Below are 27,053 nucleotides of genomic sequence, written 5' to 3'. Positions count from 1 at the left end.
TGTGCTGGCATCTAGCTGCTTCTACTTTGGAAGGGGCTTGAATATTGGAAGGGTTTGGGTGGGGTTGGAATAGGATGAAATGGGGAAGGACATGGAGGGTACATGAAGGAATGTACTGGGCTGACGTCTTCCCAAACAACTTGGGCATGGCGCTTGCCTATTACAGCTCCCAATGGAGTGATCTCAATGATGAAAAATAACTCGAGAGTGTCTGAATCCCCTGACTTGACTACTGTCAAGGAAGTCACCATGCACAAGGAAATCATGGGGTGGACTGAGCGGGAGAATTGACAAAGATCATATCTAGCTGTGAGGATCTAGGAAGATTCCCTGGAGGAGGTAGCACTGGAAGCGGGCTCTACAGAGAGATTCATAAGATGCATTTGTGCTCTCATTAGAGTAACATTTAAGATCATTATGAACTTCATGAAGAGCACCTGGCACACCTTTAATTTTGATTTTGTTTAAAAACTCTGTTGGCCTTCTCCAAGGACCTGTGGAGACATCTATACCTCACATCATTGCAAATATCACAGAACGTCACCATCGCCAAATCATTCATCAGGGTGGCTATCTTTTCATCATTTTCAAGAACCGTGATTGTCCATCCCGACCATATCTTCTGATTACATTCCATTTAAAGTCCTACCTCAATTCTGATGGCTAAGACTGGTGGTCAAGGCTGAAAAACACAGTAAAGGGGGGGACCTCATCAGGAGCCAAACAGGGAGGAGGCACATTCCTACAATCCACAGGAGAGTGATATCACCCACTTCCATTCCCCAGACTTAGAGCAGCACCCACAACTACAGTATCCCAACAGCCACCGCCCAATAGGATCAAAAACATATTTAAAATTAGTTTTTTTAATAAATTTATTTTTTATTGGTGTTCAATTTGTCAACATACAGAATAACACCCAGTGCTCATCCCGTCAAGTGCCCCCCCAGTGCCCGTCACCCAGTCACCTCCGCCCACCTCCCCTTCCACCACCCCTAGTTCGTTTCCCAGAGTTAGGAGTCTTTCAGGTTCTGTCTCCCTTTCTGATATTTCCCACTTATTTTTTCTCCTTTCCCCTTTATTCCCTTTCACTTTAAAATTAGTTTAAAATGAAAAGCACATGCTAATGACTTCAAGGATATCAGTGTCGTTATCTGAATCTTGGTGGAAGCTCAAAACACTTGTTTTACTCAAACCCTGGAGGCAGGGGAGAAGGATGTTGAAGAGCCTTGAACAACTGGGGCTTCCCATCTTAGCCCCCTCCCTCTAGAAGGTTCCAGTTTTTCTAAGTGCAAACACCGTTTTCTAGAATCAGACAGTGACGTGCCGTTACAGACATGCACTAATTAGATTAACGTTAATGCACACTTAATGACATCTTCCTCACTGTTTTCTCCCTAAGATGGTAAGGCATCATTTCCTGAGCAGGAAAAAATAATGTAATAAAAGAGAAATACATAAATGGGTTTCTTTAAAAAGGTTTTATGGCTGTAGACATCAGGGGGAAAATGGGCAAAATATTGAAGAAGAAATAAATGTCTTTTGGGAAATTGGCTGTGAAAGTTGGTGCTTAACTGCATCACATTTCAAAGCTTTCCTGGAGATGGAATTATATGTCACACAAAGGATAGAGAGGCCATGAGCCCCAACCCAAAATGATCTCAAATCCTTAATGCTAATATAAGGTGTCACAATTGCATTTACCTTCAGCTTTATTTTCTCAAAATGACAGTTCTACCTATTCAAATATGCTGTCTGGGAGTATTTGAATTTCTGAGATTTTACAAGAACAAGTAAAACAAAAACAGCATGCTTTTCCTCTCGGTCATAATTAGGGGAGAGGAGGGATTTCCATTAAGGAAAAGATCAGTGGATTTGACCGCATGAAAATTAAGCAAATACCTCCAAACTTCTGCATGTTAAAATCTGTGAGATTAGAAAGCACATGGTAAATTGGGAAGAATACTTGCAATAACATGCCCGTGAAAAGGTCAGCATTGCTAATATATAGAAACAGAAAGTAGAAAGTGGTGCCCAGGGGCTGGGCTGCGAGTAGGAGGAGAAATTAGTGTTCAGTGGGTAGAGTTTCAGGGTTGTGAGATGAGAAAGTTCCCAACATCTGTTGCATCATTATGTGAAAATATTTAACACTAACGAACTCTATAGTTAAAAATGATTAAGATGGTAAATTTCATGTTATGTGTTATTACCACAATAAAAAAAGATTTTTTTTATGACAAAGTAACAAGAAATGGAATTCCCAACGGGGAAAGGAAATGGCTAAGAACAAATGTTTGAAAGGGAAATTTACAATTGGAACCAAAAAAGGGCAAATTAAGGCAATAATAAAAAAATTAAGGCAACCACAGGTATCATTTTTGCCTAATAAATTGCCTATCTTTAAATTTTAATCTCCTACGTTTGTAAAGCTGCAAGGAAATGGGTATCATCTTACACAGTAGGTGGAATTAAATTGGTTAAACTTACTGGAAGGCAGTTTAGAGACTTATTAAAAAATTACAATATTGCATATCCTTTGATTCGTATCCTTTGATTTGAATTTATTCCTAAAAGTTTGTGTACAGAAATCAGAGATGTGTGCAAAGATTTTTGTGGAAAAATGTAAACCATAGGATATTTCATAATAGAAGATCTCTTAAACGTTTTAGATTTGTGTGTAGATCATGGAGATATATGGGAAGCTCTTTGAATGTGCCTAGAACTAGAACTCATAGTTTTTTTCTGCCATCTTTCCTTAATAGCTATGTCCAATGCATGGGAAAGTCCAGTCCAGTCATCTGTCTACCTACTAAGATGTACCTAAAAGGGTTCACCTCACTCTTTCTCCAGTGTCCTTACTTCAGCCCTCTGGGGCCATCCAGAACAGAATCAGTGTTCCTTCCTTCTTCCACCATAACATAGTTTTAGCTGGGCCCATGTCCTCTGGAATAAAACTCTCTCCCACCTCCTCTGCAGCTAAAGGTGGTCACTTGGCTGAGTTCATAGCTGATGGGCTGGGAGCAGAGGTGCTGCTTTCAGAAATGGATCATGTCCTGAATGGAAAGAGGGACATCCTCCCTCTGCCCTTCTGCTTATTCTTGCTGGCTGCCACAGGAACATGGCTATTATTAACCCAAGGCCGTGAGGATGAGGTCAGTATCTTTGGGATCACTCAGCAACAGGATAAAGGGAGGTTATTTCCTAAGTCCCTGGAGGCATCTGATAAGCCCCAGGCTGCTCATACTCCTACAGGAGAGGTTAGGAACAAGTAAATGCCGCGCTCATAGTGCCAGGTCAGGGTTATTTGACAGCAGCCAAAGGACAGAATCTAACTTTCTCTGACATTTTTCTTACTCTCCCAAATCTATGCTCCACCTACAGCCAGAGTGCTCTTCTAAAAACACACATGGGTATTGCAATAGCTTCCAAGCACACTTGAAGATCCACCCCCTTTATCTAGCTCCCAACTGCTTTCAGTGACTGTGATCTCAACCCAGAGCACCTTCTCCTCACTCATCATGTTCTTGGTAAATTGCCTTTCCTTCTGTTTCTCTAATATTTCAAGAATGTGTGATGCAGATGAATAGATTAATAGATGTATGGATATCAGATCTCCTTCAAATATCCCCCAATGAACATATGATGACCAAAAACAAAGTTAAAATAAAATGAAATGGCAAAAAGCTCATTTAATGAGGTCAATCCCCCTAAAAATGGCCAAAGCTCTTTTGCCAATCAAGTCAAAGGCAAAATGAAGCAGTCTTCTTGGGAAAGGGGTCTCAGAACACTGTATGAAAGATTGGGGAGTCAAGACCTTTAAGACTTCACCCTCAGTTCCAGAGGAAGATGCTCCAAGATTGCTTGTAAAATCTCATCAGACCAAACGTGTTCTAATCCAACTCATTCAACTCAGTTCAAGATTCAGTGAGCACTTACACACAGTCTGCCACTCGTCTTATGTCATGAAATAATGGGGGCTTGGACCAAACTCCCTTCCTGAAACAATCTACAATATTATTGTCAGGGAACTATTTATACTTCGCATCCAGAGGTTAAACAAACATAATAATAGCTACCATTTATTGTGGACTGGACACTGTTCTAGGCACTCTAGAGTTATCATTTTATCCTTACAACAACCTGTGAGGAGGTATTGCCTCTTTTTCCACCTTGGGATGGGGAAACGAGGCTCTGTGAATAAGAACACTTGCATAGCTTGTTAAGTGGAGGCTAGGATTCAGTTAGGTTATTTGCTTCCTAGGAGTTTCTTGAAGACCAGTACAGAATGGAAAACACTCAGTGACCCCTCTGAGCCTCAGCTTCCTTATGTGGAAATGAAGGAGAATTATTATGAATCTTGCCCATTGCCTTGAAATAAATACCTTCTTCTTCTTTCCTTGTAACAGAGTCTAGGCAATGTGCCCTGCTAAAATAAAGATTAATCAGCCTTCCTTTCATCTAGGTATGGCCATATGACTAAGTGTTTGCCAAATGGATGTAGCCAGAAATATTATGTCAGATCCTTGCTTCTTGAAAGTGAAGAGTAACTGGCCATGTTTGAGCTCCTGAATTTCTTACTTTTTCTGGTCTACAAAATACAGATAAGTTGGTTGGCACTCTAGTATCCATCTTGAACCCTAAGATAAACCATGAGGATGGAATTCATGTCCTCAAACTTCTGAAGCAGAAATCAAGACAGAGTCTGAGTGTCAGGTGGCATGAAGCACCATATAAAAACTATACCGCCAACCTTAGGAGTTCCTTTATGGGAAAAAAGAAACACATTTGTATTTAGGCCACAATTGGCTGGGGTAAAGTAGACTGGGTGGGTGAGGATCTCTCTTGCTTTCAACTAAATGCAATTCCCAACTATTAAAAGGGTCAAGTAGGTGTTGGCTCTGCCATCACATGATCTTACAGAGCTATACCTATTGTGGCTGGACAGGCGAGGTAAGTGGAGCATGTTTGGAGATCAGCAGAGGATGGACAGGTGCCTGGTCAGGTGGGGATTCATGTGGTTTATGGAGAAAATGGGGTTTGGGATAAGCAACGGAAGCATCAGGGGCATGTGAGGCAAGAGAAATGCTGAGTGTGGGAAATGAACAGGAGGTTAAGCTCTGCTGAGCAAAGCCACAGAAGCTGTTTCAAGAATTGCAAACAGCTCATTTGACCAAAGGTGCTGAAAAGGAGCAAATTCAAATAATTCCTTATTCAAGACAAATGGTCTTGCCATCCCCCGTAATAGAACAACTCACGAAGAGCCTAATGGAAGGAATGCTACCCTCACCCGTGAAACGATGCACCAGGGGAGGCTCAGTGCCTTCAAAATAAAAGAAATCATTCATAGGAGCCCTTATTAACAGAAGTACCTCAAATACTTTTACCTTTCCTGATGAACAGCATAATAACTAACTGGCTGTCACTAGGCAACTGTCCATGCTACCCTTTATTGAAAGATTGATTCCCGAAGTTCTTTCTGCACTATATTATAACCCTTGTCAATATTTCCTAACAGGCGGTGCAGAGGAGACAACGGGCAGTCCATGGATAGGTCAACCCATGTTTTGCTTCTGACAAGAAAAGTACTTTTGTAACAGGAGAAAGCTCACATCGTTGTCAGCAGACTAACACGCCCAAGCTTTTCCACTGTGAAAATTCACATTTTAAAAATGTATTATTCCTTTGTAGTCTCCTGAAGAGTCTGAGGAAAGGTAGGTTCTACATACGGGGCATCTGTATGTTTTGTTAAGGGAACATGGACGATGGGGCTTCCCACAGGGAGCGGGCTGCAGGACACAGAATCCAGGGAATGGCCCTTCACGGGTGAAAGCCCATGTTTGTTCCACAAATCCTAGTGAACACACAGACAGATTTACAACCTTCGATCTTTTTCAAGACCTGTAAACAGATGCCCTATGGATGGAACACAGTTAACGCCTGCCTATATAGTGTCTCATTTATTTTTAATTAGCTGCCAACACGAACAAGTTGACATTTCACATTAAAACTACATTTATGAGTTTCCTGGAAAATCACAGATCTTAACAAGTGAAGTGTGGCTTCCCATGTTGGCTTTCCATGTGGTGAATATTAGCTGTAGCTTTATGACTCGGCATGTGTTGGCCATGACACCTGCCATGTTTCACTCATATACTTAACCTGTTTGGTGTCTGCAGGTGTATGTATCTGAGATCCTTGAAGTGTACCTCGTATGGTAGGAACACGTTTATTAAATGATCAATACTTTTCAAATACTGAAGCTCCAAATCTAATGCCTGGAGTTGGATGATTTTCTAAATAATACTCTGAAAATATTATTTAGAGAAAAAATGTATTTTTAGACTCAGCTGTGCGTAGTAGAATTCAGGTTCAGGTGCCCCCCACCCTAGTTCTTGGATCCTTGACACTTCTCCACCAAGTCTGGGTGACAGTGTGGAGCGTCTCTTTCCCTAGGGTTCTGTGTTGACAACCCAAGGCAGGGACATTCTTACCATGGCCAGCGGGATGACGCCCATCAGGTCCTTGTGACTCACATAGATCTTGGATACACCCAAGTCAGACGTGATGTCTCCTGGATATTCCACCTGCCACGTGACAAGCTGTGTGGCTGGTGGGTCACTGGGCTCCTCTATTTCTATGTCGATCTGCATGACTTCATAGGAGGCTCCATCCACACTGGAGAGAAGCAAAGGACAACAACTTTGAGCCACTGGAGAGTGGTCGCCCTTGGGGGCAACGGGTAACACTTGTCATTTCTACATGTGTCTTTGTACACACATGTATGTTCCCATTATCCCCATGAAGGGTGTTTTGGAGATGCAACATCAAAAAAAACACACCATTTCCAACCTGATCCATGGCACCGGCCCATCTTAGACTGCACCACTCCCCGGTTTTGTGGGCTGCTTAGCTTCCCAGGGCAGGTGCTTGTGGATAGTTATGAAAAGTGGTGATTACATTTCCTAAATGCTTTCCTTTCTTCTGTCCATCCAGGAGATTAGGATTCTCTCCCTCACTCCTCAAAATCTATATGCTGCTTATATTGAATTTTCCAAAGCTATAGTCAGTTCAAATTGGATGCAGAGAATTTTAAAGAGTCTGAGGGTGATGTGGCTTTGCTATCTGGTGGTGGTGAGATAGAGATGCAGAGGCACAGAGGTGAGGCAGGGACAGGAGAGTGAGGCCACGGAGTACATGCAGAGAAGCAGCCTGATGTCACCTGGAGACAGGAGTAATTGTAACAGTTATTAGTTCTTAGACGTTCTGGTTTTTCCTATAAACATGCATCTGGAAATGAGTCCAAGGGAGGTTATCAGGATGACTTTTGTCGCTATGTATGTTAGTTTAATTAACTGGCTACCCCTTCTGCCTCCTCATAGTCCACTTTTACAAAATGCCTGCTCTTCTATATCATGGGTGGGAAAAAGGCAAGTGTGGGGCCAGCCGCTCCCTAAGGGAAGAAGTGAAGAACACGCAGGTGAGGAATAACAGAGGAGGCGGCCAGGAGACATCTATTTAAGCCTCAGCGGCTGAAGCAACTCCCACCTATCAGATCTGTCTCTGAAGATTCAAATGTCACATCACTGCAGAATGATCACTGATATCTGACACTCAGGACTACAGGTTTGGCCTTTTATATACACGGAGCTCCTGAAATGTTTATCACACCCTCAGATCTAATAAGAAGCTCAGAGATGGAGGGTGGGGCTTCCAGGGAGCTTTCTTCTCAAAGTAAGGGGTGAGATGGGATACTGGAAACTTAGGGGTAGTTGTGATGAAAGAAGACAGGGGGGAGGAGAAAGAGGGGAGGAAGCAGAAGAGGAAGAGGAGGAGGAAGAGGAAGTGGAGGTGGAAGATGATGTAGAAGAGGGAGAGGAGGAAGAAGAGGAAGAGGAGAAAGAGGAAGTGGAGGAGGAAGTGGAGATGGAAAAAGAAGAGAAGGAGGAAGTGAAGGAGGAAGAAGAGGAGGGAGACGAAGAGGAAGAAAATGAAGAAGAGGAGGAGGAGGAAAAGGAGGAAGAAGAGGAGGAAGAGGAAGTGGAGCAAGAAGAGGAGGAGGAAGTAGAAGAGGAAGAGGAGGAGGAAAAGGAGGTGTTGGGGAGATGGACAGGGAACCAAGGGGTGAGATCGGGGGACTGCCCCAGGGAAGGAGAGTGTCCCGACTGGACCACAGAGGTTGACTTTCTCTTGCAGCAGCTCTCTGGCATGGAGCAGGAGAAGCTGCTGTGGACAGTGAGCACGGTGAGCACGAATCAGGAAGAATTTGGCACCTGGTGTTTAAATCCCAAGGGACCCCACCCACCCACCCACCCTTGGCCTCTGAAAGAGGAGCAGTTTAACTCTTTGAGAATCGGTGCCATGATAAGAGTTGACCGCTGCCTATTTGGGGCCTCTGTCCAGAGTTCCCACAGGTGGTGGAACCCCGAGATCAGGATGGCAGCACATACTGTTCTGGTCTGGAAACTCACAAGAACTCTGGCATTTCCTCCCCACTCAGGAGATGGCAAGTCCTTCTTTTAGCTGTACCAAGCCCTGCTTCTTTGTGGCCACGGGGAGGGAGAGATGGACAGAACAGACGAGTCAACACTGAGCTGAGGCATGGGGGCCACAGCTGAGGCATCACGGGAACCCCTACAGGGCAGAAATGTGACCCTACTGTCTACACAGCTTTCCGTTCTCTGGTGCCCCACCCAGGTGCCCTAACCTCCAGCAAAACCAAGCAATCCTCGCTCCGTGGAATACTGGACTTATTTGCTGCCACAGATTGTGTGTTTGCTCATGGAGCTTGCTCTATCAGGAATGTGTCTGTAAATCTCTCTGTAGATTTAAATTCTTCCCATTCTACAAGAGCTAGCCATAAAACAACAAGTCTAATTTTAAAAGGGCTCTACTTCCTTCATCTAGTTTTACTCATTCAGTCACCCCGCCAGGTTTCCTATAAAGTTTATTTTCTCTTTTCCTTTAGATTCCTTGCCTGGCCAAGATGTCGCTTTTGAAACACGGTTGCTTTTGAGCTGACTCTCATCTCTTTGATGTGGTGATAAAAGCTCCCTACATTGGGAATTCTTAACCTGGGGAACATATCAGACTTGGGGACCCTGAAACCGTGTACAAATGTGTGGGTTTTTTTTTTTTGAATGATTCCTTAACTTGCATGGGCTTCTCAAAAGTTCTGATGCCATATGGCTGTGAGCACATTTCTGACCATCTCCCTTGTGAATTCTGTATACAGTGATCTAGCTTTGGATAGCTCATCACTTGTGACTTGGATCAGTGGATATTTGAATTTCAATACCTTTCTGCAAATGGTCAACATGTGCAGGATCCTGGAATGCTTGCATATTTGGCAATATTGATCATTTCTTGGTGTTTGATTCTAAAGCTAAGGACTGTACCTTTGCAGTTTGTATGTTTAACTGGAAGTGTCCTAAAGAGGAGCTCTGCTTATTTTGTTCCAAGTTATGTCTAGCATAGAGTATAATGCCCGGTATTCATCAGAATGGAATCTATTGTGTTATAGGACAGACACGATAGGTTAAGTAGATGTTTATATGATCCGTCTGCAGAGAGCAGAGGTTTTCACTTTGTTCATGCATTAGAATTGCCAGGGGAACTTTATAAATAAACCAATGACCAGACACCACACCCTCAGATTTCCTGTTGCTCCAGAGGAGGGGCAGGCACCTGTCTCACTGATTCTCTCTCTCCCTTTTATCCAGGTGATCCCACCATCCAATTAGGACTATGAGCAATGGAGTTAAGTTTATACAGGTTTAATTACATGGACATCTGCATTCCATGAAGTAGTCTGGATATGGAGATATTAGAAACAGAATGTATGGAGTTGATGGATTTGGGAGGTATGGCTGGGAAAATCGGTGAAGCCACAGGTGAGCTGTGAAGGTTTCAAATGCCACAGGCACGCAGTGAAGAGAGACAGGAACAGAATTCCAGCCAAGGAGGCCCGGGGGGTGGATAAGACTGACGCGTCCAGACACCACTTCTGATGACCCTGGATGCAGCCCTACCCTTCCACCCTCCTTCATCTCCTGCCCCACAGGCCAGTCAAATAAGGAGCAATAAGGATGAGCTCCACGTGTGAGCTCCCCCAGGAAGCAGTACTGTTAAGTTGGGCAGGTTTTGCACGAAGAGGACCAGGCCTACATCAAACTTAGGACTTGTCAGCCTTCTAGGCATGGAGACCACTTGCAGTTTGAGTTTCTTCCCCTGGCATGGGTGCTACCAGCCTCAGCAAGCCAAGAAGCCACCTTCCTGCCCTGTCTTGCCTGCAGCTGACAAGTGAGAGGGAGCAGAGGCGGTAATGCAGCCTCACACCTCACAGGCACCTCAAATCCCTGTGGACAGGCTGTATCCATAAGGGTTGGGCAGTGCCTTCCTGCAGCCTGTCCTCCTTACAGAGATGAGCACCATCTCCTTGGTTTGCAGAGCTCTTCCCATTTCTCAACAACCTTCCCTTATGTGAACCCTTTTGTGCATTGGGTTCAAACTCTAAACCTTTTCATGAGTGGGGGCTTCCTCCAAATGGACAAAGGCACTCCCACTGGCCGCACAACACAGTTCAAGGCTTCCCAAAATTTAAGGGAAATGCAAACAAAGCTCTCAGGCACAGACAGTGACCAACACTGTTAGGGCCATGGCTGAGAAACCCAATGAAGGAAACAAAATATGGGGCTCTGCAAGACCCACCTCAGCAGATCCCAAGGCCAAAAAAGGACATCATTTTCAAAAGACAAAGTCTTATTTTAGGATCGTCACGTCTTTTTCCAGATGATAAAACAGCCTCTATTGAGCACTTTTATTGTGCCAAACACTGTATTTAAGGGCTTTTTATGTCTTATGCACACATGTGATTCTCACAGTGTTCCAGTAAATAACGGTGATTGACTGCCAATTTGTAGATGAAAATCTAGGTTCACAAGGGTAAGATATCAGCAGGGTCACCCAGCTGACAGGAGAAGGATCCAGGAGATGTGAAGGTGAAATGTCCACCCTTGATCCCTGCGTGATATATGCACACCCCCACCTCTTTTTCCATGGTCAGATAGGCATGCTTATGAGCAATGAGGATCTAGGAGAGCAACTTCTCATCCTCTACTAGAAACATAGGTCCATAGGTTACACCTGGAAACTGGATGCCCCAAATAATTTCTGGACAAGCAAAGCTGGGACATTTTTGGAACAAGATACTTTGATATCAGGCTGCCTTCAGGGTCCTCTGCCAACTCTTTTAGTTCTACGGTGTGTCTACAAATCAAAGTAGACATGTAGCGACTAGAGCTTTAGATATGAGAGCCTACCATCCATTGGAGGGATAAGAAACCATGTAGACATGGACCTGCTAGTGCTAGAACCATCTAGAACTAAGTATTTGAGATTCAAGTCAATGCATGTGAAAGCTACCTGCATTTTTTCCAGATTAGAAAACCAACATGTTATGGTAGATCCTTGCAGTGAATGCCAATGATCGAACTTCATTCTGCTACCACCCATGTAGGCAACGGGCTCCCAGTGCATGTGTGAGTGTTGTGATGAAGCTGGCAGGGTGTAGAGGAGGGGAAGCATGGAGTGAAATTCCATTTTCAAATAGGCTTTTACAGATGGTACTCTCAAAGATAAATGGGCAAAGCTTCTGAGAACAAAAGGAAAGCCAGAGAGGAGGTGAGGTTAGTATCTAGATGGCTGTGAACTTAGAATTTAGTTTGAGATGTAACCAAACAATTCAGAATGGTCCCTAGAGGTCGGGTGAAGGACAGTCATCTACCACTGGGCAGAGACTATCTCCTCATACTACCTGCATCATTTCTATTTGCCTCACTTCTGGCTTGTAAGTGTTTCTGTTCCTAAGAACACCCACCTGTGACTACCCCTCCCTGGATGCCTTTCTTTCCTGAGTTCCCAAAGCCACTTTGCCTACAGTGCAAAGAGTTCAAAGTTCCTGGGGGTTTCTCTCCCTGGGAGGTGGTGCTCAGGCACAGGCTGGTGGTTCTGGAGGTGAGAGCCCCACTCCCTTGCCTCCAGCTGGGTAGGTGGAGAGACTGCTCACACCCCAGAGTCTCACCCTGGGTCAGGCTGGAGCTACCCTTCATGTACTTGGGTTCTTCCCTCCCTGTTCTACTCAGCCTGGTCTCTTTTCTGTCTTCCTGGGACACTTCCTTCAGAAATCACTTGCATGCAAGTCCTTGTCTTGGGATCTGCTTCTAGGTAAACTGAAGGAGGTTTTTTTTTTTTAAGATTTTATTTGTTTAATTGAGAGAGAGAGAGAGAGAGAGAGAGAGAGAGAGAGAGAGAAAGTGAGAGAGAGCACAAACAGGAGGAGAGGGAGAAGCAAACTCCTCACTAAGCAGGGAACCGACGTGGGGCTCGATCCCAGGATCCCAAAAATATGATTTGAGCCAAAGGCAGACTCTTGACCAATTGAGCCACCCAGATGCCCCGAAGGAGTTTTTAAAGAAAGGAGGACACCAAAGGCAACTGGCAGATGCTAGGTGAGAGATTCTGACAATGAAAAAGAAATAAGGAATGACTTGGGAGTGAGGGGTCGCGAAGGGACCATCACTCCAGGTCCTCAGCATCACTACTCCACTTGGAGGAGGTCTCCAGACCAAGCCAACCACTGCCAGTTTTCCATGGCATTTTTGGAAATCTGCACTGGACACAGACATGGGTTTCCAGATGTCTCCCAAATGCAGGAGCCTCCCTGCCCCTCCCCTCCTCCACACCTCATTTTCAAGATTAAAATGAGGATACTATTCAAACAAATTGTTTCTTCTTAGGCATGATCCCAGTATTCAAGTTTTTCATTACTGACCTCTTTTTTCCCTAACTTTTTCATTAGCATTTTCAGAATAAAAACTTTCATTAGAAAGTAAAATATGTTTGATCCCTTTAATGTATATACTTTATAATGAGACTTTTGTCACCATAAATTTGTCTGCTCCTGTCCTCTATTTCTACCTTATAATAATACTCTGAGGTCTGGCAACCAGAGTTATCCTGAAAAAAGAAATGGAAAGCCATAGCTTGGGCCAAGGTATGCTCCATTTCTTCTTTCTATTTTAGTGTGTCCTCACTCCCATTCCATACTTCATTCATCCACCCAAATCAAGGAGGTTCCTCAGATTCCTGTTGTTTGTTGGACCATGCTGGGTGATGGGGGTGCAGATGCAAAGGCTGGCTTTAGAGCATTAACATTTGGTGGTGACCCAGACTGAGCTGGTTCTGCACATGCCTTCCCACCTCCACATTCAGTGACAACATTTTGGTAGCTTGGGATTGGCAGTGCTGGGAGTATCCACACCATGAAAACTGTCAAATGCCATAAATCAGGCTCCCTCCAAGCCCTCCAAGAGCACGTTGCTGAAGACCTTTGCTCTTGTAGTGCATACAGTCTAGTGGAGAAGAGTGATACTAAATAAATGATCACATCAACGCAAATTGGCAACTGTAAGAAATGATGAGAAGCAGAGGTATGGGTGAGATTTTTGAGGACACTGGTGGAGTCAGGGAAGTAAGGATGATTCTCCCAGAGAAGTAAGACTCGGGTTGTGCTCTCTGGGGAGGATGGGTGGGAATTCAGTGTCCCAGGAGCTGGGAACTGCACATATAGATGCCTTATGCTCGGAGGGAACAGGATGTGTTGCAGAAAACACAAGAAACCAGGGTGGCCGGAGTACCCAGAGGGCCAGGAATTGAGGTGTGAGATGCAGCTGAAGGAAAGGCAGAAGGAGACTCTGCAAGGCTTTCTAGCTCACATGCGGTATTGTCTTTTTGAGTCAACAAACTGCAACCAGCAGGTCAAATCCAAGCCACAGCTTGTCTCTGCACAGAGCCTGAACTAAAAGGGTTTTTACATTTCTAAACGTTGTTAACAAGGAAAGAAAGGACATGTAGCATAGAAAGTATACGACCTATAAAGTCTAAAATATTTGGTATCTCGCCCCTTACAGGAAAAGTTTGCCAATATCTCTTCTTTTATCGTCAGAGAAATGGGAGCTCATTTTAAAATGTTAAAAATAACAAAAGAACATTTATCTCTTCAGTATGTAAATGCTTGGGAATATCTTCAGCAGATGACATTATGAGGTGGTCAATATTTATTTCCACTAAACATGAATAAATTTGGATTTAAGTGTTGATCTGAGACTGTTCTACATAAGAATAGGAAAATGAAAGAAACAGGCATATGCATAGCCCAGGAATAAAAACTGAAGTTAGGCTAAGAATTCAACAGATTTATTGTGTAAGATAATAACAAAGTACAAAATTATATTAACTGAACTAGGAAAAGTAGGCTAAGCCAAGTTACGGATTGTCATAATGGGGAAAAAAGTGACATTCTTTCAGATGTGTTCTGAGTCCTGCAAAAATGTTCACTGAGCATGAGAACGTCAAACAGGGCAAGGAACAATGCTTCCTTATGTGGAGCCACCCCACACACTGCAGGACATCTGTCATCCTGGGCCCTGTCCTCTGTGTCCCAGTAATAAACCCCAGTGATTCTGACATCCAAACCATGCCCCCACGCTCCCTATAGAGAAGCACAGACCTGCCATGTGTTCAGGATCCTTAGGGACACTTCTCTGAACCAGGTGGGGCTCTTGTCAGAACTGGTCCTGTCCTTACTTCCTGCCAGCTGTACCCCCTGCTTTCAGCACCGAACTCCTCCACATAAGGGTCTGAGTGTAGGGTCAATGGGGTGGACAGAACAAGGATAGGGATATGGGTCCTTCTGAAGAGGAGAAGAGCAGCAGGCAGTGATTATCTGCTCTTTCCACAAAGAATGGGAAAGCCAGCCCCACCCTGAAATTTGTGATGATGTTCACCCTCTATCTGATCATCCAGTTTGGGTTCCTGACCAGGGAGTGCTGGGTCAGTTTGCAGTGGGAATGAGGAAGGAGGACTCTCTAAATCAGTTCATAGATGGGTGGGGGTCAGGAAAGACTGTAGTCAAGAGGTCAATCCAAGGTGGGATGAGATCTCTCCTGGACACATGGCCACCGTTTTCCTGGCCAAGCAATTCCTGACCCTCTTCTGGATGCTTCCCACTGTGCAATCTTGGCTTTGTTCTAATGTGTCCTGATGACAAGGATGGCCCATGGAGCCTATGTGTCAGCATGTAGCTCCTCCCTGGAGAGGCTTACAGCTGGGATCTGATATAGGGGGATTTAGGGCTCAAGTAGTCAATCCATGAATGAATTTGCCCTGGTCTAGAAACACAAATGAAGTGTCCTGTGTTCAGGGCATCCTGGGGCACATCAGGACATCCCATGGAGTCCTTTGCATCTCAATGGGAGTCCACCCAAGTGCTCTCATCAAAGGTTAACAGCTTGAAAATATCACTGTGGTTGTAAGGTTGAGAATGGACCAGAGAAAATGTGGGTAGTTGGGGCAGGATCAAAATAGGGCTGTTGGAAAGACACACTTGAGACCATGGGCAGTGGGGGAACATGCAGGGCTGCCACTTGTGGCATATACATGAGCTTCTGTTCTGTTCTGCTGGCAATCACGGTTTACATGCCCCATGACTATCTCCACTGGCTACCACCTACTACCGCAGATTTGCAAGGAAACACATACTGCAGATGTGTTCGCTGTTTCCAATAACCACAAAGGTGCTAATCCAATCAGCCCAGCTTCCCCTGCAGCAAGAAAGGGTACATGGCAACACAGCAGGGAAGAGACTCGCATAAATATCGGGGTTCCTTGTATGGGAATAAGGGAGATGTAATGTGCCAGCGCCAAAATAAATGATCTTCTCTCACTTAACATTTGCTTCCTAAGTGTCTGTCATAAATGTCATCATGAATTGCTGCCTGTATACATAACATAATGACATGCAAATACCACACAGATCCACATCACAGGGGTACTACACATCTTTTAAAAGATGTCATATTTAATAAAATATGTGAATGGAATCTGGGAGAGAGCTGCTGGGATTCTTTGATTCATGCATAATATGACTGACAAACAAGGACATGGGAGAATCAAATGCGTTAGTGTTTGAAAGAGAAAATTAACAAAGACCAGTCACTTCAAAAAAACACAGAACTCATGAAAGCACAAGATAAGCCTCTGAGAAATTTTCATGAAATCCTAGACTACTTTCTCAAAACTGACCAAAAAGGAGTTTTGTTTTTTTCCTGAAAGATGGCCTCTGCCACCCATGCAATACTGATTTCCATCTTTATCCAAGATTAAGGCCATAGCTCTACTTATGACTGTTGCTCATTTAAGGTGAAATAACCTGATTTTCTCTGTCTTAAGCTTCATTTGTAAAAGGCAAGTTCCTAATCAAAACTCATTTAAGTGACCTTTACCATAACACTGCAGCATTGACTTTAAATGATCTTTTACAGAGTGTGTATTATTCTCCATTAAAGAGAGCTTCCAACATCTCAGAGGAAAAGGGAGTCTGGGGTGGGGAAAGGATGGGGAATCAGAAGCCCCAAAGGTCTTCATTCAGCAACAGACAGGCTCCTGGGCAGCTCAGTGGTTGAGTGTCTGCCTTTGGCTTAGGTCATGATGCCAGGGTTCTGAGATGGAGTCCCACACCAGGTTCCCTGCATGGAGGCTGCTTCTCCCTCAGCCTATGTCTCTGCCTGTCAGAAATAAATACATAAATGGAATCTTTTTTAGAGAGAGACAAAGAAATAGTCAAGAAAAAGCGAATCCTATTTAGAGTGCAACGTCGAGGTGGGGCAAGATGGTGGAAGTGTAGGGGTCCTCAACTCACCTGGTCCCACCAACTTAACTAGATAACTTTGAAATCATCCTGAATACCTACAAATTCGACCCGAGATTTAAAGAGAGAACAGATGGAATGCTACAGAGAGAAAGGTTTTTGCTTCTAGCAAGAACCATCTAGGCTGAAATTTACTTAGGCTGTGGTTGATATTCTTGACTCAGCCTGCTCATACAGCTACTTTGAACTGAGCAAAATGGCTAGAATGAAGAACCCACCACAAAAGAAAGAATTAGAAACAGTACTCTCTGCCACAAAGTCACAGAATATGGACTACAATTCGACCTCAGACAAAACATGAGAGACTCCTAACTCTGGGAAATGAACAAGGGGTAGTGGAAGGTGAGGTGGGCAGGGGGAACAGGGGTACTGGGTGACAGACACTGAGGGGGGTACTTGACGGGATGGGCACTGGGTGTTATACTATATGTTGGCAACTCAAGCTCCAACAAAAAATATACAAACAAAAATAAAAAATAAAACCTAAAACAGTAAAAAAGCACAAAAAGAATTGATGTCAGAAATCCAGTTCAGAAGCACAATTATAAAGCTATGGTAGCTCTGGAAAAAAGCATAAAAGATTCAAGAGCCTCCATGACTACAGAATTTAGATCTAATCAGGCTGAAATTAAAAATCAATTAAATGAGATGCAATCCAAACTGGAGGTCCTAATGACAAGGGTTAATGAGGTGGAAGAGAGAGTGAGGGACATAGAAGACAAATTGAGAGCAAGGAAGGAAGGTGAGGAAAAGAGAAAAACAATGAAAAGATCATGAGGAAAGATTAAGGGAAATAAATGATATCCTCAGAAGGAAGAATCTACATATAATTGGGATTCCAGAAAGCGCCAAGAGGGATAGAGGGCACATTTGAACAACTCATAGCTGAGAAATTCCCTAATTTGGGGAGGGAAACAGGCATTCAGATCCAGGAGATAGAGAGGCCCACCCCCCAAAAAATCAATAAAAAACATTCAACATCTAGACATTTAAAAGTGAAACTTGCAAATTCCAAAGATAAAGAGAAAATCCTTAAAGAAGAGAGAGACAAGAGATCCCTAAATTGTATGGGGAGAAATATCAGATTAACAGCAGACTTCTCCACAGACACCTAGCAGGCCAGAAAGGGCTGGCAGGATATATTCAGTGTCCTAAATGAGAAGAACATGCAATCAAGAATACTTTATCCAGCAAGGCTCTCATTCAGAATAGAAGGAGAGATAAAGAGCTTCCAAGATAGGCAGAAACTGAAAGAATATGTGACCATCAAACCAGATCTTCAAGAAATATTAAGGGGGACTCTGTAAAAGAAAGAGGACGCCCAAAGAAATAATCCACAGAAACAGGACTGAATAGGTATTACGATGACACTAAATTCATATCTTTAGTAGTTACTCTGAACATGAATAGGCTTAATGATCCCATCAGAAGACGCAGGGTTTCAGACTGGATAAAAAGCAAGAACTATCTATGTACTGTCTACAAGAGACTCATTTTAGACCTAAGGACACCTCCAGCCTGAAAATGAAAGGTTGGAGAACCATTTACCATTCAAATGGTCCTCAAAAGAAAGCTGAGGGAGCAATCCTCATTTCAAATGAATTAAAGTTTATCCCAAAGACTGTAGTAAGAGATGAAGAGGGACACTATATCATACTAAAATGATCCTCCAACAAGAAGACCTAAGAATCTAAATATTTATGACCCTAATGTGGAAGCTGCCAAGTATATCAATCAAATAATAACCAAATAAAGACATACTTAGATAATACACTAATAGTAGGAGACTTCAACATGGTACTTTCTGAAAATGACAGATATTATAAGCACAACATCACCAAAGAAACAAGGGCTTTAAATGATACACTGGACCAGATGGATTTCACAGATATTTACAGAACTTTCCATCCAAACACAACTGAATACACATTCTCCTCAAGTGCACATGGAACTTTCTCCAGAATAGACCACATACTGGGTCACAAATCAGGTCTCAACCAACACCAAAAGATTGGGATTGTCCCCTTCATATTTTCAGACCACAATGCTTTTAAACTAGAACTCAATCACAAGAGGAAATTTGGAAGGAACACATGAAGGTGAAAGAGCACCCTACTAAAAGATGAAGGGTCTACCAGGAAATTAGAGAAGAATTAAAAAGATTCATGGAAACTAATGAAAATGAGGATACAACCATTCAAAATCTTTGGGATACAGTAAAAGTGCTGTTAAGATGGAAATGCATTGCAATACAAGCCTCCCTCAAAAAATTGGAAAAATAACTGAAATACACAAGCTAACCTTGCACCTAAAGGAACTGGAGAAAGAACAGCAAATAAAACTTACACCACCAAGCAGAAGAAGAGAGATAACAAAGATTCGAGCAGAACTCAATTAAATAGAGACCAGAAGAACTGTGGAACAGATCAACAAAACCAGGAGTTGGTTCTTTGAAGGAATTGATAAGATAGATAAACCATTAGCCAGCCTTATTAAAAAGATAAAGGAAAAGACTCAAATTAATAAAACCATGAATGAAAAAGAGAAGAGGTCACAACCAATACCAAGGAAATATAAACAGTTTTAAAAACATATTATGAGCCGCTATATGCCAATAAATTAGGCAATCTAGAAGAAATGGATGCATTTCTGGAAAACCACAAATCACCAAAACTGGAAAAGGAAAAAATAGAAAGCCTGAACAGGCCAATAACCAGGGAGGAGATTGAAGCAGTCATCAAATACCTCCCAAGACACAAAAGTCCAGGGCCTGACAGCTTCCCGTGGGAATTCTGCCAAACATTTAAAGAAGAAATAATATCTATTCTACTAAACCTGTTCCAAAGGATAGCTTCCAAATATTTCCAAACTCATTTATGAGGCCAGAATTAGTTGATTCCAAAACCAGACAAAGACCCCATCAAAACACCCCATCAAAAGGGAGAATTATAGACCAATATCCCTGATGAACATGGATGCAAAAATTCTCACCAAGATACTAGCCAATAGGATCCAGCAGTACATTAAGAAGATTATTCACCATGACCAAGTGGGATTTATCCCCGGGATGCAAGGTTGGTTCAACATTCATAAAATAATCAACGTGATAGATCACATCAACAAGAGAAAAACCAAGAACCATATGATCCTCTCAATAGATGCAGAGAAAGCATTTGACAAAATACAGCATCCGTTCCTGATCAAAACTCTTCAGAGTGTAGGGATAGAGGGAACATTCCTCAGCATCTTAAAAGCCATCTACGAAACCCCACAGCAAATATCATTCTCAATGGGAAAGCACTGGGAGCCTTTCCCCTAAGATCAGGAACATGACAGGGATGTCCACTCTCACCATTGCTATTCAATGTAGTGCTAGAAGTCCTATACTCAGCAACCGGGCAACAAAAAGAAATAAAAGGCATTTAAATTGGCAAAGAAGAAGTCAAACTCTCCCTCTTCGCCGATGACATGATACTGTACCTAGAAAACCCAAAGGCCTCCACCCCAAGATTGCTAGAACTCATACGCAATTCGGCAGTGTGGCAGGATACAAGCTCAATGCCCAGGTATCATTGGCATTTTTATACACTAACAATGAGACTGAAGAAAGAGAAATTAAGGAGTCAATCCCATTTACAATTGCACTCAAAAGCATAAGATACCTTGGAATAAACCTAACCAAAGAGGTAAAGGATCTATACCCTAAAAACTACAGACCACTTCTAAAAAAATGGAGGAAGACACAAAGAGATGGAAAAATATTCCATGCTCATGGATTGGAAGAATTAATATTGTGAAAATGTCAATGTTACCCAGGGCAATCTACATGTTCAATGCAATCCCTATCAAAATACCATGGACTTTCTTCAGAGAGTTGGAACAAATCATCTTAAGATTTGTGTGGAATTTAAAAAGACCCTGAATAGCCAGGGGAATATTGAAAAAGAAAACCAGAGCCGCAGGCATCACAATGCCGGATTTCAAGTTGTACTACAAAGCTGTGTTCATCAAGACAGTGTGGTACTGGCACAAAAACAGACACATAGGGTAGCCCTGGTGGCTCAGGGGTTTAGCGCCACCTTTAGCCTAGGGCTTGATACTGGAGACCCAGGATCAAGTCCCAGGTCGGGCACCCTGCATGGAGTCTGCTCTTCCCTCTGCCTGTGTCTCTGCTTCTCTCTCTCTGCATGTGTGTGTTTTTTCTTAAAAAAAAAAAAAAAAAAGCAAAACAGACAGACAGACACAGAGATCAATGGAACAGAATAGAGAACCCAGAAATGGGTCCTCAACTCAATGGTCAACTACTATTTGACAAAGCAGGAAAGACTATCCACTGGAAAAAGGACAGTCTCTTCAATAAATGGTGCTGGGGAAATTGGACATCCACATGCAGAACAATGAAACTAGACCACTCTCTTACACCAGACATAAAGATAAACTCAAAATGGATGAAACATCTAAATGTGAGACAAGAATCTATCAAAATCCTGGAGGAGAACACAGGCAACACCTTTTTTGAACTTGGCCACAGCAACTGCTTGCAAGATACATCCACGAAGGCAAAAGAAACAAAAGCAAAAATGAACTATTGGGACTTCATCAAGATAAGAAGCTTTTGCACAGCAAAGGATACAGTCAACAAAACTAAAAGCCAACCTACAGAATGGGAGGAGGTATTTGCAAATGATGTATCAGATAAAGGGCTGGTTTCCAGGATCTATAAAGAACTTATTAAACTCAACACCAAAGAAACAAACAATCCCATCATGAAATGGGCAAAAGACATGAAGAGAAATCTCACAGAGGAAGACATGGACATGGCCAACACGCACATGAGAAAATGCTCCACATCACTTGCCATCAGGGAAATACAAATCAGAACCACAATGAGATCCCACTTCACACCAGTGAGAATGGGGAAAATTAACAAGGCAGGAAACCACAAATGTTGGAGAGGATGTGGGGAAAGGGGAACCCTCTTGCACTGTTGGTGGGAATGTGAACTGGTGCAGCCACTCTGGAAAACTGTGTGGAGGTTCCTCAAAGAGTTAAAAATAAACCTGCCCTACGACCCAGCAATTGCACTGTTGGGGATTTACCCCAAAGATTCAGGTGCAATGAAACGCCGGGACACCTGCACCCCGATGTTTCTAGCAGCAATGTCCACAATAGCCAAACTGTGGAAGGAGCCTCGGTGTCCATCAGAAGATGATGGATAAAGAAGCTGTGGTCTATGTATACAATGGAATATTCCTCAGCCATTAGAAACGACAAATACCCACTATTTGTTTCAACGTGAATGGACCTGGAGGGTATTATGCTGAGTGAAGTAAGTCAGTCGGAGAAGGACAAACATTATATGGTTTCACTCATATGGGAAATATAAGAAATAGTGAAAGGGATTATAGGGGAAAGGAGAGAAAATGAGTGGGAAATATCAGAGAGGGTGACAGGACATGAGAGACTCCTAACTCTGGGAAATGAAAAGGGGTAGTGGAAGAGGAGATGGGCAGGGGGTTGGGGTAACTGGGTGATGGGCACTTGGGGGGGTACTTGACGGGATGAGCCCTGGGTGTTATGCTATATGTTGGCAAATCGAACTCTAATAAAAAATATACCACCAAAAAAATAATAAAGCGCAACGTCCTTGGAGTGTCCTGGCACTGCCCCTCCCCACCACCATCTGAGAGGATCTCCCACACGTGAGATGGAACTTCTACAGCAGACAAATACAGGGAAAAAAAGAGTAAAGCTAACTCTTTAATCTCCTCATCACGACACTTTCTTAAACCTACTCAAAGATGGAGAGCGATTTTATGTGTATGTATTTCTTTTAGTTGGGATTTTTTGACTCAAAAAAAAATCCAATTCTTATGCCACAGACACATTAGCATTCTCGCCAGGGCCGCAGACTGTTGGGGATGGAGATCACATCGTGTCTGCAGAAACAGGTCACGAGGATGCCATACACTCTCTTTGGCTCCGAGTCTCTGGTGCAGCCAAGCTGGGGCTTGGGCAGGACACACACAGTCAGAGTCGGGGGGAGCTGTCAAGGGAGGTAAGCAAACTGATTCCACACAATTAGGTTCTGAATCTCTCCATCTCCTCCCTTTGGAGTTGGGGAAAGGTCTGTCTTTGAAGTACCAGCTTGGCACAAAGCTCTTCCACCTTCTTGGTTCAACTGACAACTGTACGCAGCACGGCATTTCCCTCCAGACTTGGGCCTGGAGAATTTTTATGTTAAAAAGCTTTCTTCTGCTACATCTGGCAACTCAGTGCTTCTTCTGCCACTCCCTCTGTTTTTGTTTGTTTGTTTTTCAGAGAGAAAGCACTAAGAGGGGGTCTCTATCCAGACTCCACATCAGCAGGATCCTTGGGCAGACGGGTCAAAGGGAGGCAATTTGGAATGAAATTCTTAGCATCAAGAGTTTTCATGTCTTGTCATAGGGCAAGGGCTAGAGCTCACAGCTCATTGGCCAAAGGACTGTCTCCAACCAGAAAGTCAGGCTGCTTCCCCAGACACTGACACCTGACAGCTAAGCTGCATGTGACATGCTAGGCCCCCCAAAATGTGAACGCCATCAGCTGGATCCTAGAAGAAATGATGAGCAAAGACTACTCCTCTATCTGGCCATGATTTCTCTAAGCACGTAGCTGAAGTGCTGGGGTAGAAAGAAAGTTCTACATTCATTTGAAAATGCAAACTGGACTATAAATTGACAGTGACAGTCACTGCTAACTTTACTAACGCTTTGCTCAACTCCCATCTGACGGGGCCAACAGAAGCGCTGAGAAGCTACAGTGTTCTACCTTTTCATGATAAAAAATAAGTATCATGATAAAATAAGTATGTATCTCGTTGATTCCTCCTATAAGAGAGATGATTCTGTTTCTTGAGGCTTAGCTGGTAAACTCCCACGCAAACAGGCCACACCATATCCGATGATCAATATGTCATTGTGCTTCAGCCTTGAAGTGCTCAGGGGTTTCAGCTGAAGAATTAATTTGCTAGTTGAGGTTAATAGAATGTCAATTAATTTCTTGGTATAAATGTCAATACATTCTGTTAAGCCTTGTGATTTAAATATAATTAAACATAAACTTTAAGTCAATGTTGCCTTTCTGGATATGGGCACAATGAGTGGTTTCCTAAAACCTCACAAAGCTGCAGGGAGGATTTCAGCAGGTTGCAGCTTCTCATACGGGCAGTTAGGTACATTGGTTATCAGTGAGAAATAGAATTAGCTGGACCTTATCTTACCTATGGCTTCAAACATCCACCTCTTTACAGTTCATGCCACTCCCTGGGAGTTTTGCAGCAAGAAAGGCCATCGTGTCATCACGGACATACTCAGGATTAGACAGTGGGATGTTGGCGATGATACATAGTGTTTGAGACAATGGACTTGCAGGGAATTATACCTGGGGTGGAATCGGGACTTGGCACTGGTTATGCTATTTGACATCTCACCTCCCGAAGCCTCAGATTTCTCAACTATAAAATGGTTAAAGTCACAACTATCTTTTCGCACACGTGATCTCCTTTACTCATCATCGCCAGGGCTGGGATGGTTTCATACTTTTGTACTGGTTGTACATTGCACACTTGAGAGATGACCCACTCTGACTATGTGAATGGTGCCCCCAGAATTGTTCAGTGCATCACATGCACACCACACTCAGAGGCCTGACCAGCATTCGAAGACATCGTTGTGATTGTTTAATTACTTATTTACACAGGCAATTCTCTAAGCACAGAGTGAATGCTTTGAGGACAGGAACCGTCCCTCCCTTGCTCCCTTCTTTCCTTTCAACTGTTCCTTTTACTCAACTGTACAGACCTCCGTATGTCCTAGATTCTCAGGGATGAGTATCCAACAATACAGTGAGTCAGTGACTGTGTGGCCAGTGTTTGAAGTACTCAAAGTTCATTCTTCCCTTTTCCCCTGCCAATTTGGAAGCTATGGGAAGCTGGGAAGCTATGACATATGTATATTTCTGGCCAACAAGATGTCAGCAGCAAACTGTTCTGTGAGTTAACAAGTGTTTCCATTAATAAAGAGGTGCATTTTCAGAGGGCATGTGCTTTTTATCCTCCCTCCATTCTCTTTCCCTCCTGGGATACTGATGTGATGACTGGATGTGCAGCTGCCATCTTGTGAATATGAGGTGGCACAGCAGGAAGACAGGCAACAAAGACCCCATTGCACCATCTAGTACTGTACCAGCCATGGAGTACCTACCCACATCACCAACGTCTTTTCACTGCTTGGCATATACAAATCACAATGTTCTAAAAGTCATTACATTTGCTCTTTTGTTACATGCAGCTGAATGCCACCCTAACAATACAGAGAGGATGCTCACCTCTCGTGGTGTGTATTGGCGATGTCTGTGGGAAGGTCTGCTGGGAGACAAGAAACAAAGCCAGGAAAAGTGGCACTCATTGTCAATCTCCCTAATCAATAACCCACCTTTTAAAAATTTAACTGAATAAAAATATCTGTTGTTCATTTTTTTTAAATTCAGATATTAAGTTCTGCTGTCTTCCTAGTTCTGAATGAGTCCAGCCATGTGAATTATATAGGAACTGAAAGAATTAGTTGAAGGAACACTTGTCTTCCCTAGAATGCTTGAGAATACAATCAAAAAATGACACCATTGTGCTTAAATACTCACTGGTAGCTAGCATCCCCCTGTTATTTATTCTTTAAACACCTATCTAGCTGTTGAGAGGCAACTTGGGGCAGATCTTAGTAGGTAGGGCCCTATCTGCCAGAGGGCTCATTTGCAAAGATTGCTGCGTGATGAGGTGTCATGAGACATGTCAATTGAATTTTCCAGCAGCACAGAAAGTAGATGAAGGCGCGAATAGTCATCTTAAGCTACAAATAAAGAAAGAGAGGGAAGAGGCTTCTCTTAGCAAGAGATTAAAGCCAGGCGAGACCAAGTAATTTTAGCATGCTTGTTAGCTCTCTTTATCTTGTGACACGTATGAGCTATAGTACTGGGGATGAGATCTCCAATTTCAGATGCCATAAGGAGCAAGCACAGAGTGAGGAGAGCAGCCCACTGTAGGAAAACAGCAGTGGTGGGAACTGTGGCTAACTGAAGAAGGCACACCATGACTCATGGGGCTGCCCTAACTCAGTTCTTGTCTGTTGTTCTGGGAAGAAACGTAGGCCAGGTATTGATTGCTGTTCTGAGTTTTTCCCCCAAGACATCCATTTTTTTTTTAAATTGAAAGCTCTTGGTTATTATTTTTTTTTAAATTTTTTTTAAATTTGTATTTACTTATAGTCACAGAGAGAGAGAGGCAGAGACACAGGCAGAGGGAGAAGCAGGCTCCATGCACTGGGAGCCCGATGTGGGACTCGATCCCGGGTCTCCAGGATCGCGCCCTGGGCCAAAGGCAGGCGCCAAACTGCTGCACCACCCAGGGATCCCCAAGCTCTTGGTTATTAAACATTGACAACTAATTCAAATTTTCTTAAAACCACCAGCAAAGCCAAATAAAAGTGTCTTTAGGCTAGACCCAGCACAAAGTCCCTTGGGTTTGCAATGATGGTGACAATGATCATGGTGACGATAATAGTGATGGTGATGAAGATGATGCGGCAATGATACGATGATGGTGATGGTGGTGGTGATGGTGACATGGTGATGATGATAGTGGGGCAGTGATTAAAATTGGAAAGATACTAATGTGTTTTCATATCTATACATATCTATTAAACCTAGCTCCATGTTGTGGATATATTAAGAGACATCTAACTGCTTATCTGCCCCCTCATTTCCTCACATGTCACAGTAATGAATGTAAGTCACTTACTGGTGGCCAACATACATTCTGCAGCCCAGACCTTGTTTAGGTTAATGTGTTAGTTGTTGTGGTTCTTGACATGTGGGCCAGTAATCACTGGTCAGTCTGAGCATATATATTAGTTATCCTTCAAGTGTTAACAAGAAAGAGAGAGTAATACAGTTAGTCCCTGGCTGGGCTTTGGCATCAGGGAGGATTTGCCATTGGTTCCTGCCATTGGATGGATGTCACAAGGCAGATATGAGCATGGGGCCTGTAGAAAATAATGTATTACTGCTTTTGACTTTTTCTATGTCATACCTGACATATTTCTTTCAATAAAGAACAAGTGTGGTTAGGGGAATGACCCTCAAATATGTCCATAGTCTAATCAACAGAAAATGCAAATTCTACCTTCTATAGCAAAAGGGATTTAGGGGATGCCAAGGTGGCTCAATGGTTGGGCGCCTGCCTTCGGCTCAGGTT

The 27,053-nt window shown here is 43.2% G+C and overlaps 1 protein-coding gene across 2 annotated transcripts in view; it reads right to left on the bottom strand.

The window, feature by feature from the left end:
• Positions 1–27,053, bottom strand: part of TMEM132D (transmembrane protein 132D) — a 583,143-nt gene that overhangs the window by 161,572 nt on the left and 394,518 nt on the right. For both annotated transcript variants that reach the window (XM_072722657.1, XM_072722658.1), the window contains exon 4: positions 6,492–6,675. In XM_072722657.1, the coding sequence (XP_072578758.1) occupies positions 6,492–6,675 (184 nt within the window). The remainder of the gene's footprint in view (positions 1–6,491; positions 6,676–27,053) is intronic.

The sequence above is a fragment of the Vulpes vulpes genome, chromosome 10 (assembly GCF_048418805.1).
Source record: "Vulpes vulpes isolate BD-2025 chromosome 10, VulVul3, whole genome shotgun sequence".
In the NCBI taxonomy this organism is placed as follows: domain Eukaryota; kingdom Metazoa; phylum Chordata; class Mammalia; order Carnivora; family Canidae; genus Vulpes; species Vulpes vulpes.
The sequence above is the reverse complement of the archived record's forward strand: the minus strand, read 5'-3'. Positions and strand labels throughout refer to the sequence as shown.